At 34.0% G+C, this 15,743-nt stretch overlaps 1 protein-coding gene and 1 non-coding gene across 2 annotated transcripts in view; both read right to left on the bottom strand.

Annotated features, from left to right (window-relative positions):
• Positions 1-4,491: 4,491 nt before the first annotated feature.
• LOC129949762 (protein spaetzle 3) overlaps positions 4,492-15,743 on the bottom strand; it is a 36,199-nt gene continuing 24,947 nt past the window's right edge. The window contains exons 3-6 of the mRNA XM_056061404.1: positions 7,209-7,333; positions 5,484-5,804; positions 5,063-5,188; positions 4,492-4,966 (exon numbers count right to left, since the gene is read on the bottom strand). Of these exons, the coding sequence (XP_055917379.1) occupies positions 4,810-4,966; positions 5,063-5,188; positions 5,484-5,804; positions 7,209-7,333 (729 nt within the window). The 3' untranslated portion in view covers positions 4,492-4,809. The remainder of the gene's footprint in view (positions 4,967-5,062; positions 5,189-5,483; positions 5,805-7,208; positions 7,334-15,743) is intronic.
• Positions 10,225-10,295, bottom strand: Trnag-gcc (transfer RNA glycine (anticodon GCC)). Its single transcript has one exon. It is a non-coding gene; the product is annotated as a tRNA-Gly (tRNA).

Genomic DNA, 15,743 nt, shown 5'->3' with positions numbered 1-15,743 from the left:
TTTCATCTATTTCCTTTCTATTGAGTATATTTTTACCGATTTTCGAAAAAAAATTGTTGTTTTAAGAAGAAACACACATTTCTTGACATTTCAAGGTGCCTAGAACCCAATTTAAATGTTTTTGAAATCTGATAACATTTTAAAAGAAATCGAAGTCACAGTTTTTTTTTAAGAAAAAATAAAAACTAATTCGAATATTTCGAGAATAGATGAAGAAAATAAATCCAATAGCTATTTTTTTTAAGAAATATAAACTTTCAAAAAATGCTCTAAAATTGGTAGAAATTGGTTTTCGAATAAAAATCTGGAGAACAAAATCAGGTATTGAAATCTTACTTATTTATCATATGCAAAATATTTTTGATTAGAATACATTTTGAAGTTTTTAAGAAAAAAAAAATTTAAAGAAATTAAATTGAAAACTTTCTTACAAAAAAATGGAACCTACAAAAACTAATAATAATGACTCAAGTATTATGATAACAAAGAAAGATAGTGGCTTCTAACCTTTTTGATCTTAGACAAGGATTTGTTATTTACATATTATAAAACTTTCAATGGAAAATCAAGTACTTTTTCTGCTTTTGTAAGACTTAAAAAAATAGTATTTTTTTTACTACAACTTGGTGTTAAAGCAAACAACAACTTTAAAGTCATGTGCATAAAATTATCCTTAATGTAAAAAATCCCTTATTCCCATCATGGCATTTGTAAAAGACTGGATTTTTATTACTGCAACACAAACCTTTAAGTTCGAACGATAGGTACCAGATTTCATGAGTCGTGTCAAATTTTGTGTACTCTTTTTCGATTTCATTTGGAGTGAAAGTGAAATGCAGAACTTTGCTTCTTTAAAATCTTTAAAAATCTGAAAATTCGAAATCAACGGAAACTTATTTAACCACAACCAACCTCCATTATTTTCACCACAGAATAGAATTCGCCGCGCAAAACTCTACTTAGCTTATACAACAACCAACTGTGAGAAACATATTATAATTAATATTATGTTGCATATGTTAGGGTGGACAAATTGAGGTGTTTATATTTGAGGTGAGATTTTGAAATCAAAACGTATTTGAAAAAAAATTATGGTCAATTGTCAATTTCAGGCCCATTAAGCTAATAAAACCTTTGTATATGAAAACTAAAAATATACACAATTTTGTTCGGAAATGTTCAAATCATGAAACTTTACTAAGCACCAAAAGTTTATTTTGAACGATTTATTGAAATTTAAAGGCATTTTAAGTTAATTACTTATTTAAGAATATGATTTTGTATATTTTAAACGACTTAAGAATCTAACTGCCTACCAATTCCAGTGTTTTGTTGGAAAATCTATCAATAATATAGTAAGATTTTACACGAAACAGTATTAGCAGTATGAATACTACTACTGCGTTTTTGACATTTATACGAGTCTCGAATGGATATTAAGTGATTTCGTTCTCAAATGTTGGTACTCCGATCCCCGACGGGAATCTAGTCGAATCAAGCTCATTTCAACTCAATTCAGGTACATAAGAATTGAGGCGAGTTTCTAGCTCCCTTCAACACCACATGTAATAGTCTACGAACAAACCCCCTCCTTAAAGTAATTGTAAATTAACTTTTTTTATAGAATTTCAATTTCCAAATGTTTTCTTAACATTTCTTCTTAAAAATTGTCCATTTTATTAGTTTTAGTTAGTACTATTTTATAGCAAGCCAACAAAAACACGGGTAGTTACTTTAACTCTTAAAACAAGTTTTGAATTTCTGACATATCAAACTAATAGGTATGTTCCATACATTTAGGTTTTCTTACGAACTGTAAATGTTTTGACTATATACTTTTTATAGACTTAGTCTTGACAATAGATCATTTAAAATTGGTTTTCAGTCTCTCTTTTTTTGTAAGGATAGAGCAATCGTTAAAAATTTAAGAAAACACCCAGTCGAAACGACCGTAATAATCAAAAAAATAGGTAAGTGATGGTTAAAACGGCGCGGCGCTGCACAAAAGGACGAGAGCTGCTCGCGAGCTCTACGAGCAGAAGAGGAGAGAGGAACACCGGCTTCTTAGACGGTAAAAAAGAGAGCATGAGAAGCGTGCGATCGAGGAGATAGAGGGATGTCACAACAGGAAGGAGGTTCGTAAATTTTACCAAAAGGTACAAAAAACCTCCCAAGGGTACCAGCCACGAACCGAAGCCTGTAAAAACGATCAGGGGAACATCGTAGTAGAACCGCAGTTGATGCTGAGAGTATTCAAAGACCACTTCTCCAAATTATATAATGGTGATGAAGAACCGAATTCCGCTGTAAGGGAGATAGAACCACTCCACCTAGGCGACGCAGATCAACAATTCCGCCTACCCGACCTTGACGAAGTGAAGATAGCTATATCTAAACTTAAGTCAAACGAAGCTGCTGGAGCTGACGGCATCGCTGCCGAGCTTTTCAAAGCAGCAGGCGATGACTTGGTACGGAGCATGCACCAACTCATCTGCAAAACATGGTCGGAAGAAAGCATGCCCGATGAGTGGAATCTCAGCATAGTGTGCCCGATACATAAGAAAGGAGACCCTCTAAACTGCGCCAACTACAGAGACATGAGTCTCCTTAACATTGCATATAAGATCCTCTCTGCCGTATTATGTGAACGTCTGAAGCCATTCGTCAACAACCTGATTGGTCCTTATCAGTGTGGCTTCAGACCAGGAAAGTCCACTATCGACCAAATATTCACACTACGGCAGATATTGGAAAAAACCCAAGAGCTTCAAATCGATACCCACCATCTCTTTATCGATTTTCAAGCCGAGTATGACAGCAACCATAGGGAAGAGCTCTACCGAGCAATGTCTAGTTTTGGCATCTTTGTCAAACTTATCCGTTTGTGCAGAATGACGATGGAGAATGCACGCTGCTCTGTCAGGGTCGGAAAAGATCTTACCGATGCATTTGATGTCAAAAAAGGTTTTAGACAAGGCGATGCACTGTCATGCGACTTCTTCAATATCGTTCTGGAAAGAATTGTGCAAAACTCAACCGTCAACACTAGAGGCACAATCTTCCAAAGGTCCATCCAATTACTCGGATACGCAGATGATATTGACATAATTGGAAGATCAAAGCGTGATGTCAGTGGAGCGTTTTTGAGCATTGCGACGGAAGCGAAGAAGATGGGTTTAGTGGTCAATGAGGGCAAGACCAAGTATATGCTGTCATCAAAAAAGGACACTGAACGACGACGCGACGTCTTGGACAAAACGTCACCATGGACAGCTATAACTTTGAGGTAGTTAAGGACTTTGTCTACCTAGGCACCGCTATTATTGCAGACAACGACACCAGCGCTGAAATCAAACGAAGAATAACTCTTGCAAATCGCTGCTTCTTTGAACTAAGAAGGAAAAGTAAAGTCCTCTCTCGAGCATGTAAAATCACCATCTATAAGACACTCATCATCCCGGTTCTCATCTATGGCGCTGCGGCCTGGACCCTGTCAAAGAAAGATGAGAGCGTCTTAGGATGCTTCGAGAGAAAAATTCTTCGGGTGATTTTTGGTCCCGTACGCATAGATGGAGAATGGAGGAGAACATATAACGACGAACTGTACGGGCTGTACAGCGACACTGACCTAGTTAGCAGAATTAAAGTCCAACGGCTTAGATGGCTAGGTCATGTAGAGCGGATGGACATCAACGCTCCAGCCCGGAAGGTCTTCGAATCCAATCCCGAGGGACAGCGCAGTAGAGGAAGACCGCACTCAGGTGGGAGAGGACCTCAACCAACTTGGCGTGCGAAATTGGAGCTAGCTAGGGGCCGAGCTGGCTGGAGATGCATGTTGGTTGAGGCCCAGGTCCACCCCGGATTGTAGATGGTTAAGCGACTGAAAAGTGTAAAAAGTAAAATGTATTTTTATTGCTGTATCATTAACATTAGGGTTGGTCATTATTCTTAAAAATGATTTCGAGCATGTGGTTTCATTTCGACCTCTTTCAGTAGCAATAACTAGCACAATATTATCTTCCAAGGCCTCAATCGTATTGGGACTATTACCCCCAAAAATAGTCCAGAGGTTTTAAATCGCACTAAAGAGTTGTTAGGATATGGCAAACTAAAATGAGCTTAAATCAAGTGACAGCTGTCAAAAAGACTAACTCTGAAAAAAGTATTGCCAGATTAAAAAATACACGTCTTAAAAAACCTCCACGAAATTCCAAGCAATAGGATTTAATTAAATTCATGATTTATTGAATCTAAAGGGTGTCCTAAAATTAATTCAAGATTTATAAGAAATCAAATATATTTATTTTTATTTTTTATTTTAATTTCCATAATATTCGACAATGTGTGTATTATTATGATTTTCCTTAATTTATCTTAAATGTTACAATGAAAAAAATTAAAAAAGAAAAACGTTTATAATCTAAATTACAAAAAAATAAACAAAAGAAAAAAAACTGAATTAAAAAAAATACATTTGACACATTTTTATCACTTATAATCTTATATGAATAATTTTAAAGTAGTTAATTTTGTGTTCTATTTTTTATTTACAAGCTACACAAATATAGTTTTTTTTGACTTTTTGATTTAAATTTCATTATTTTTTGTTTTTTTAATTAAACTCTTTATTATTGACGTCTATACTTATTACAAACTTAAATTAGCACTTTTTTAATATTCTTATATTGTTAATAAATGATTTTAAAAAAATTAATGTGCTCTAGTTTTTGTTAATAAACATTTATCTAATCTTAAAACTACGTTTATTTTTCTTTTTCTTAAGTCATTAATTTGATGATTCTGATACTATTAAGGATTACATCTGCATACACAACATGAAGGGAACAAAAACCAATCCATGAAAATTCCCTTACAATCATTATCAGGATCGTAAGCTAATAAACGATGCCATTTGTATTTCTGCTCACACCCACAGTCTTTTTCACATCTATTTGTACGGGCTTTTCTGTAAAATAAAAATAAAAATAAAAATAAAAATATATATAAACAATTTAAACTTAAAAACCACTAAAACCAATGTTAAAACTCTAATTTTACTTACGAGCAAATTTCTTGATGAATCGCCTGTTCGAAATGTTGCGTATTAACAATTGCTCGAATTTTTCCCGCCGAATTTGAAGCCCAGTATGGCGTTACGATTTCTATTTTTGATTCACATGCGTCCAGTCTGAAATAATTTACAAAACATTAAAAGTTGCTCTTATAACGTGTGTCTTAGGTATAGAACGTTAAGTTGACAACACTTTTTTAACTGGCGGCCATTATGTCAACTGTCAAGTGATTTATTTTTGGTTTGACAGCTAAAAATTCTGCAGAAAAATCTAGATCTCCAAATTTAATTTAAATGAAAAATAAATCAACTCATTTTGTTCCATTGAATGCAAAAACAGGGAAAATTTGTAATTTGACAGATCTAGATCAAAAATAAATTGATTTATTTTACAGATGCTGTATGTACTCACCTCCCAGTCGGTGAACCACTCTGTCCCGCATTGTTACTATCTCTATTGAATGGCGGCTTAGGACTTCGATTTGAAGACTGTCGCTTATTACGCAGCTTTCCAAAGTATGTATCACCCCGATCCGGTTCATGATCACTATCTATATCTTCCGGTACCGCTGGATATGCTCCAGGCGGTATAAACATATCTGGTTCATCAATGAAACGTCTCCGTCGTTTTGTCTGCTGTTTCGGTCCTCCTGAATCCATATTCATTTCAAAATCTCCGTACATCCGCCGCATCAGAGCCTTATTATCGTCAATAAATCGTTCGATTTTGTCACTGAAAAAGGACAACAATCAAATGTGGTTAGTAATGAGTTTGTCAAACTTAATGCGATTGCATCATATTTTTATCGTCATCGTAATTCATATTTGAGGTGAATAAACTTTAGGTTTTCATCATACTAATACAATGACCACTTTGTTGTTGAATTGAATGAAAAAAAAATCAATACTTATCACATTAAAAAAATCAGATTTAAGAGGCAGAACCTCTTGACTAATAAATATGGGGAGTTGACTCTTGTTCGTATAAATAAAACCATGATGAGCATCATCTTTGCTTACTTAATGAATTATTATTACTAATTGAAGAAAATCGCCGCCGCTGCTACCGCTGGTGATGATGGCGCTGCTATAGCCGTCATTATTCTTTTAATCGATAATAATCTATATGACGTAAATTCTAAATAGTTTTAATAGTTTGATTGTTCATATATCTGCGGAGATTCATTCTTCAGAAAATTGATATTTTTTTATGAATGACTACGGGCTATTGTTGAAATTTGTACGATTGATTGGTTATGAAAGTGACTAATATTATCATCAGGATTCTCTTTGACTAAGACTTTGTGAAATCATTCACCTAATTTTAGGAAATACTCATTTGGAAATTACTTGTGGTTATAGATCTGTGCTTTGTAATATAGTGGACTATAGAAAAGTTGAAGCTGTACGACGCACTACGTCTTTTGCTTTTTGAAAAGGATTAGTAACTAAAACCTTCTGTTATAAACATAAAACTAATATAATTATTGTCAATACGTCACTAAATCACTAACTATAAATTTTCTATAAGCTGCTGTAAAATGTGTACACTGGTAACACAATTGTCATCCTCTTTTCATGCATTAATATCTATCTGACGTTAGTTTTGTCATTTGTACACTTCTGAAATGTCAAAGTAGGACTAACTTTTTACGGTTTTACAAATATCATTACTAACTGTCAAACTCACAAGTGTGCTTTTTTCTACTCAGTGTGTTCAAAGCTTCAATATTGTATTAATTTCTTTAATTACAATCATTCATAGCGCGATGAACAATTTAGAAAAATAGACGTAGCATAGTGAGTAAAGCGCTAAACACAACTAGTTTTAAGCATTAAAAAATAAATAGAAAAATCAAAAAACGCTGAACTCTGCCACTCATTCTCTTTATTTTTGACTGACAACACATATTCACCACGAAAATAACATTTTAATCAAAACTTTTTCAGACAACTTTAAAGACAGATACAAAAAATGTTTATCAAATTATAATTTCACTTATTATTATTATTCAGTCTAAATGAAACGTTTCCACTTAAGTGGATTTTTGTTCACCTAAGGGGATATTTCATTGAATAAATGAATTTGTATCGATTAAGAAAAACTGTCATTTTTACGTTTCTCTGTACTACTTACATTGGATAACTATTTCCTGCTGTTGGACAAAACAATTGATGATATCTTTTAATACATGGCACTCCTTTGATAACATCACCTCTTACGTCTAGGCCCAGAGCAACTGAAAGCGCTGTCCACCAGATCTGAAATGAAAAATAAAATATAGAAATGTCTTATTTTAATTTATATCAAAACTCATTTGATTACGGATGATAGATTTTGTTTCATGCTCCGTATTTAAATTTTGACACTAGCATGGTGATATAAAATAAAATAGTTTAAAAGTTTAACGTTTCTTCTAATTGAGACAGAGGTGTTCCTTAAATCGCTTCAATGGAAAGGATTATTCTAATCTCACCTCGAACCAAACGTCAAAAATTAGTCGTGGTAGAAAATGGAATACAAAATTTCCAATCAATTATTGTTGGATGTAATTTCTACGTTATGGCTTGAGTATAAGGTCTTTCTTACATTTCGCATTAGCTTATTGGCATTTCAACACAATAGAGTTATTATGGTATGTAAAGCCTGCACATTTAACGAAAGTTGTCAGTTGAATTTGTTAAAAAAATAACCTTGATTGAAAGATAAACCTTTGCTTAACGTTTGCAAATGAGCCGTTTTTTTCTTAAATTTTAAACCGTACAACCGTGCCAACATACAACATACATTTTTGTCTTCTTGTGGTTTGACCTTAAAATGACAATCAATCATCTTGTGTGTGGTGAACTTCAAGAGCAATCTGCATTAGAGAAAGGAAACAACTTCTGCCATGATGCAGCTGCCTTAATGCATGCGATGCATTCCGGTCTACAACCATATAAGCATCATCATCAGACATTTGTGTGTACAGCTTAAAATACGTATTTTGAGTGCAAAGTCATCACGGTATATTTTGGCACTAAGTGTTTTTTTTGTATATGTTAGTTATGCCGCTGTCAAAAGTAATTATCTGCAATCCACATCAGTTTACCTAAGCTCAAAGATACGGAGCGCGGTTAATTTATTTGACAAAATATTTAAACATTTTTAGTCACGACAGCCATTATAAGATGCTCAAGAAGAGTAGTCTTAAAATTTATATGAAAGCTTACATTGATTGCATCGCATCTATGTAATTCATAGAGCATTAATTTGAAGAATGTTTGATTAGAGTGCGAACAATTTTGTTTAAACATGGAACACAATGATTGGCATTGTTGATAATGTTTTTTATTTTGTATTTAATAGGTTTGCATTATGCGTGACAATCGTTAAAGTTGTTATTCTGCTGACAAACTATAGAACTATAAAAAAAGAAACATAAATAACATATGAAGCAACGAACAAGTATTTTCTTACTTAAAGATAGTTTGGCTCCAAAAGCTTTAAGTATAATTGAAACTTTTAACTACCTATCTACACGTAGCGATAATAAATCTTGCAAATACCTCCACATTTAATGAAGGTACATAATTTTTTTTAAAACATTTACTCGCATAGTTTAATCGTAGTGAGAAAAGGCTGTGATTAAAACAATAAAATTCTCTAGAAGGTGATACTTTGCAAGTACCAAAGCAATAAATGTCGGAGAAAAACTGTGTGTGTTAATTACATTCCCATAGGAAATTTCTGATGAAAGAATTGGGAACAAATTGTGTCTTGGGAAGAATTTTTTTTTTATAAACATCGTAAAATATTTATAGTTCATATTAAGTATTTTTTTGACATTTATAAATGTCAAAATTTTATAATAAGGCTTAGACATGATGCTTAAGAATAAAAGTGCACAATGTCAAACATACTATTATTAACAGCACTCTTCTTGTTCGACATTTTCTCAATGTTTATCAAGCTAGTATTTAAAGATAAGTACGAGTTCCCTTTTATTAAAACTGATTCATCTGAACACATCATAAAAGTGACAATCAGGTTAAAAAAAAAAAGAATAAAGCAAACAAACCTAACTTTGGCGAACGGACCTAAAATTAAACTCAAAAGACAAATGGAGTTACACAATTGTTCAAAGTAAAATAGGGTGTGATTGTAACTTTAGTAAAATGTTAAAAGAGAGTAAGATAATTAAACTGGTTGAAGTTAAAAAAGACTCCGACATTGTACAAAGTCGTTTCTACAGCAACTTTATTTTTGTCAAATATTTTACCAAACGCTCCTTAAACACCAATTTTTATGTTGACATTTCTAAACGTCAAAGTTCCATATAATGCTAGTATGTAGAAGTAAAAATCAGAGTTATCGTTCTGTTTCTTAGAGTCATGCATTAGTTTTTAGCTCAATATCATTTGTTAATATCACACTTACTGAAATATCATTTTTTCAAAACGGTAGTCTCATCAGACCCTTAATTTATAATAGTATTAATTTCTTTTTAGACTTAAGTGAATGTTAATTTGTTGGTATTGTTGGTAAAAATTTAATAAATTTACATTTCAATACTCAAAAAACTATCTATGCAATTCCAAGAACACAAAAAAATAGAAATTCGAAAGATTAAACAGAAGCCAAATATAAATCAACACATCACCATTTATAGCATCCAAATTCTGATTTATGATATCGCCTAGAAGGCATATATGGTATAAAATTGCTCAAGACTAGAAGCTTATAATCTTTCTTAAAAATATAAAAATCACCCTATGCATAACCAGATCAGAGATATAAGAAAAAAACAAAAACCCACACAGATTTTGTGTCTAAATTTATTTAGTTGTTTTGTCTTAAATCTAAATAAACTGACAAGATAGGCCATACATAATAATTGATATGGTTTCGAATTCAAAGTACCTATTACCATTTCACATTAAAATAATGTATGTTTCAAATAAATAGTACAATAACCTCTTATGAGTCATAGTTCATGAGTTATGTATTAAATTAAGCCAGAAAGCTTGTTTTGTAATAATTTGTATTGTTATGTTAATTAAGGTTTTAATCTTGCCATATGTTAAAAAAGTTGGGTGTGTTCAAAATTAATTTCTTAGAAATTATAAAATAAACTAATTTTAGAATTTTGTTTTGGAAGAAAAAAGTAATTTGCATCGGCCGGGAATCGAACCCGGGCCGCCCGCGTGGCAGGCGAGCATTCTACCACTGAACCACCGATGCTTGTTGGCGAAATGGTGGTAAAGTTTTCATTTATTACAATGACACAAAAATTCTGTTTATTTGATAAATCATGGTTTAAATGACATTTGTGTAAACCCGTATTAGCGATAGTGTCACTAAACGTCATCTTATTCCTTTGACAGCTAGTCAATCGGATGTCATTAGGCTACATTTACATTTAGCATTGTTATTTAAGTTTGTTTGACATTTCAAATTCGATTCCTTTATCGAAGCCCTAATTTAGACAGAATATCAACTTCTCGTGAAATCGTCGTTACGGCGATTTCAATGTACACAATTCTTCATGGGTTCAACATTCAGGCCAGACAACACCCGATGGAGTGTGTGCAGAAGTCTTCACCTAATTCAGCTGGCCAACGAGCTCACGAGCTCTTACCCTGATAAGCACGCTGTTAGTGTTCTATCTCCTCTAGGCACATCTGACCATTGTGTAATATCAGCAAATTCCTCGTGTTAAAACTGTTCAGTTAAAGAAAGAGCTCCTAAGAGAAGTAGAGAACCGTTTGGCAATACGAAAAAGCCAACTGGGACAGTCTAAATAATTACTTCAGGATCTTTAACTGATCGCTATGCTTCCACGATAGGGACGTTGACGCCAGCGCTGATATGATAACAAGTTTAATTCTCCTGGGAATGAGAACTTTTATACCGAACAGAGTTAAAAGTATCAGACCCAAAGAAAACGTGTGGTTTGATGCGAGCTTTAAAGAGGTTATTAGGGTTAAAGAGGTAAGTTTCCGTAGCTATAAAGCAAACCGTACTGAGGAAAGCCGGAAAAAGTTCAAACAAGCCAGGAAGGCTTGCAACGCCCATATTCGACAAACCAAATTTTTACATGACCAAAAATTACGGCAAAAAATACTGCAATGTCCCAAAGGCAGTAAAATTTGTTGGTCATTTGTAAAAACATGAGGAATTCTTCCTCTTCATCGGTTCTTACGCTCGTTTTAAATGACACTTCTTTTGTTAGCTCTTTGCTAGGCAATTCGCCACCAATTCTACGCTGCCAGTGAGTGTTATGACTCCGCCTGTACTTGAGCGAATAAGTAATTCTATGGAACCAATCTTTTTTCGAACTCGTACTGTGGCAAGAGTCCTAAGGGATCTAAACACACATACATCCGGTGGTCGGGATGGACTCGGCCCTTCTTTCCAAGGTCATGGAAACGCTGATTAGGTATCAGCTCAAGAAATATCTTGAAGATCGAAAGCTTCTTAATGACCGTCAGTACGGTTTTCTAAACAATAGGTCCACTGGTGGTCTCATGGAGCAAATCATCGGGATTATTGCACTTGATATTTCAAAAGCATTTGATAGGTTTTGGCTCTCTTATCGAAAATGCGTGCTTTCGGTTTGCATGAATCCCTGCTTCATTGGATTAGTAGCTACCTATCGGATCGTTCAATATAAGTAGTATTGGATGGATTCAAGTCTGAAAACCATAAAATAAATGCCGGTGTGCCCCAGGGCTCTGTTCTATCTCCAACACTCTTTCTCATTTTTATTAATGATCTCCTGCCTGCAACTTCTAATTCAATACATTGTTTCGCTGACGATAGTACTCTTAGATTTTCATAATCGTTTTCAGACTCACGTCCCTGTTCTTCGGATGTTTAACTACAAAGCAAAATATGATAAGTTCATTAAATTCCGACCTAAACAGCATTGTTCAATGGGGATTAAAAACCCGAGTGGAATTTGATGCTTCGAAAACGCAATGCTGTCTTGTATCGTTAAAGCGAAATATACCCCCATTGCCATAATCCATGGCTGGCACTTTCATCAATGAGACTGAACACCTCGATATTCTCGGTATGTGTGTCACCAACCACCTCTTGTGGAATGATCACATACGCGATTTATGTCGCCAAAAATGATTCAAGGTGTTTGGGTTTCCTTAGGCGATGCAAGAAATATTTCACCCCTTCTGATCTGGCTGTTATCTATAAGACTTATATACGTCCAAAGCTTGAGTATAACTCCTATCTCTGGGCTGGTGCTCCTGCAACTTACTTAAGCCTCTTGGATAGTATTGAACGTAGAGCATTTAAATTGATAGATGATAATATCATCTTAAGTTCATTTACTTCGCTTGAACATTGTCGTAAGGTCTCTTGTCTGACCCTTTTTTACCGTTATTTTAACGGCTTATGCTCTAGTGAAATAGCCAGCTGCATTCCTCCCCTTAAACAGTTCAACCGTAACACTCGCGCTTCTAGGAATGCTCATCAGTATACCCTCAAGGCCAACCTCGGCCGTACTGTCAAATACAGAGATTCGTTCTTTAGCCGTACTACGCGAATGTGGAATGCCTTGCCACACTCTGTCTTTTCTAGTCATTGCAATATTCAGGAATTCAAAACCAATGTGCACCGACATCTCCTTTTAAACCCTTTCTCATCTTCCTAGTGCTCACACTCTGCATAATAAGTCTAGTAATATCCCCTAAAAAAATAAATGGGTCTATTTATTAGAAAGCGGAAAAAACCCTTCGCGTTCCCTGTATTCTATAGATTTATTCGTTGTTATTTAAACTGAACGAAATCAATTCCAGCGCTTAAAAACGGAACGCGACGATTAAATTTAAGTTGTAGATTTTTCCAAAGAATGCGACTGTCAAACGTCGAAATAGAGAGAAACAAATGAATGGAGAAGAAGGGCCTCATCTTCACGGCTGATGATTATTCACGTAAAATATCTTAATTCTTCACAAAAATCAGTACGTTTACTGTTGAAAAAGAACAGTGGAATAATTTTAATTACAAAAGCAAGCAAAGCCAAAAAAAGTCTTCTTGGCTTCTAAATCTGTTTCAATATAACGTCGAGAGCTGAAAGCATTAGGTTCGAAGTATCACGTTTTGAAAGGCAGAAGTGTATTCTGATCGTCTAGCCGTACTGCGTTCTGTTTGACAAGGATTTTTAGATTTTTTGCTTCGTTTGTTTTTCATGAACTGTCACTATTTAGACGTGTTCACTGTTTCTTATGAAAGGGAATCGGTATTTTTCTAGTTAGCAAATGAATAAGGTGTTGGAATTGCTTGGAAAAAGGATGTTAGGGTATCTGTCTTCAATAAAGCCCCTGAGATTTACTTATGTCTTCATCCATCCTGTGAACATCCCTACCTACGCTTTGAAATGATTTAATATACTACAAATGAAATGAAGCGCCCTTCTTCAGTTAAGCATCACCAACGCAAAAACAAGCACAAAATAAATAAATCAGTTTTAGCACTGTTTGTGTAAGCAACGTGATGTATCCGACTGATTTATTGCCCAAAATTTCAAAAATCACGTCAAGTACACATAATCATGACGCCCAATACAAATTTTTTTAATGACAATCATACATAATGCATAAACTTGAAGCTTAAATTATTTTAACCATCATAAAAACAAACATTAAAAAAATAAAATAAAACTTTAAAGTGACACATTTGGCCCAGACTATTAATTTCTTCTTGTTTTTTTTCGCGACAACTCACAACTATGTACGTGAATGGAAAGTCATTATATTGATCCATGAAAATTGTGCAATCTGTCCTCACTTTGTGACAAGACACGATGACTACGGACGGACGCCATGTTACAATGTGACAGCAAAGAAAAAAGGTAAAACGAAAGGGCATCTTGATTAATTTCTTGAGTAAAAAGAAAAAATAAACAAAAACGAAATGCTCTATACCTTTTTCTTACATTATTTTAAACAAATAATGATGTTTATTTATAAGTAAATAATAATAATGAATAATCAATATTCAAACCTTATTGAGGCAGTCAGTCAATTCAGTATAAAATAAAGTCTAGTCGAGTTGAATCAAATTAGCAACTTTGTATTTGATTATTATTTTATTATCAATTTATGTAGTTGAATACAAAATTAAAAATGATGAACAATTTAATTTATTATTGATGCATTCATAAAAGTAATATCTTACCTATATGCATGTTTTGTGGTAGGTAAAATGTTAATTTAAAATAAATTATAAATTTGCATATTTATAAGGCTGAAATGATACTATTATAAATGTTTATTATTTTAAGTCTTGGATTATTTCGCTGCTTTTATTATGATTAAAATCTATAATGTATAAATATGCATGTTTATTTTGTGTGTGGAGGAATATAATCAGTTTGTCAAAAATTTTAAATTTTTGACAAATTTAATTGTTACTAATTTATTACCTACCCATCAAGTTTGTAGCTTAGGCTAGAATGATGTTCTGTTTTCATATGACCCAACCTGTTACGAAAAACATGCATTGGCAACACCAAAGTTGTATATATTGAAATTCAGATGTCGTATCATAAATTTAAAAACACGAAGATTCCCCGCCGAAACAGAGCAGCTGCACATTTGAATCGGATGAAAGAAAATTTCGAGAAAGTCTAGACTGATTTGATCTGTAGACATAAAGAGAACGAGACAAATTTTTGAGTGCTTCGCTGCGGTACTCCATTTTAATTTTGTAAAAATATACATATTAGAGTCAATAAAATAAGAAGTAAAGTACTACAAAAAGTCGAGTTTGTTTGTTATTCTTTTTTTATAACATTTCTCAAAAATTTTGATAAAAATTAAATTAAATCATGTCTACGGGCAACACGACAGTGGTGGAGCAGAAATGCCCTCTGTGCAATCAGATATATACAGACAATGACATGGTAGAGTGCACGAAATGCCGCAAATGGATTCATTATGTGTGTGCTAATGTTGGCGATGAAGTTGCCAATGATAAAGATTGGAAATGTTCCATATGCACAACGCATCCGACATCCGACAAAAATGGTGCATCGTCAAACAAGTCTGGTCAGTCCAAGAGAATTCAAGAAAAGCTTCGATTAATGGAGGAGGAGGATCGTATCCTTAAGGAAAGACAAATCCTCAATTCAAAGCGCCAAGCGCTTCTTGATCAATATGCAGACAGTAATTCGTCTGGGGAGTCCGAAAGGAAGAACAGCACTGCCCAACAGGATAAAGTCAAGCTAAATCCGCTTGACGAACCGTGTGGTAAGTCTGTTTTAAATAAATACCTGACTCAATTACCTCAGCCGAAATATTTTCATGTGTCTGCGAAACCAACTCCATTATACGAATCCAACGTTCTCGACGAGTGTATGAAACTCACTGATCAACAAATAGCAACCAGGCACGCTATTCCACGAGATCTTCCTGTTTTTACGGGCCACCCAGGAGAATGGCCAGTGTTCATAAGCACATTCACTCAGACAACAGCGGCATGCGGCTTTACAAAAACTGAAAATCTCCTTCGACTGCAACGCTGTTTAAAAGGGAAAGCAAGAGAAGTCGTTGTAGCACAGCTAACCATTCCCAACTGCGTCCCCATAATTATATCAACATTAAGAAGATATTTTGGTCAACCGGAAATAATCTTAGATCATTACATCGATCGAATCAAGAAGATGAC

This window comes from Eupeodes corollae, chromosome 3 (assembly GCF_945859685.1).
Source record: "Eupeodes corollae chromosome 3, idEupCoro1.1, whole genome shotgun sequence".
Taxonomy (NCBI): Eukaryota; Metazoa; Arthropoda; class Insecta; order Diptera; family Syrphidae; genus Eupeodes; species Eupeodes corollae.
This window is presented reverse-complemented; position numbering and strand designations above follow the sequence as displayed.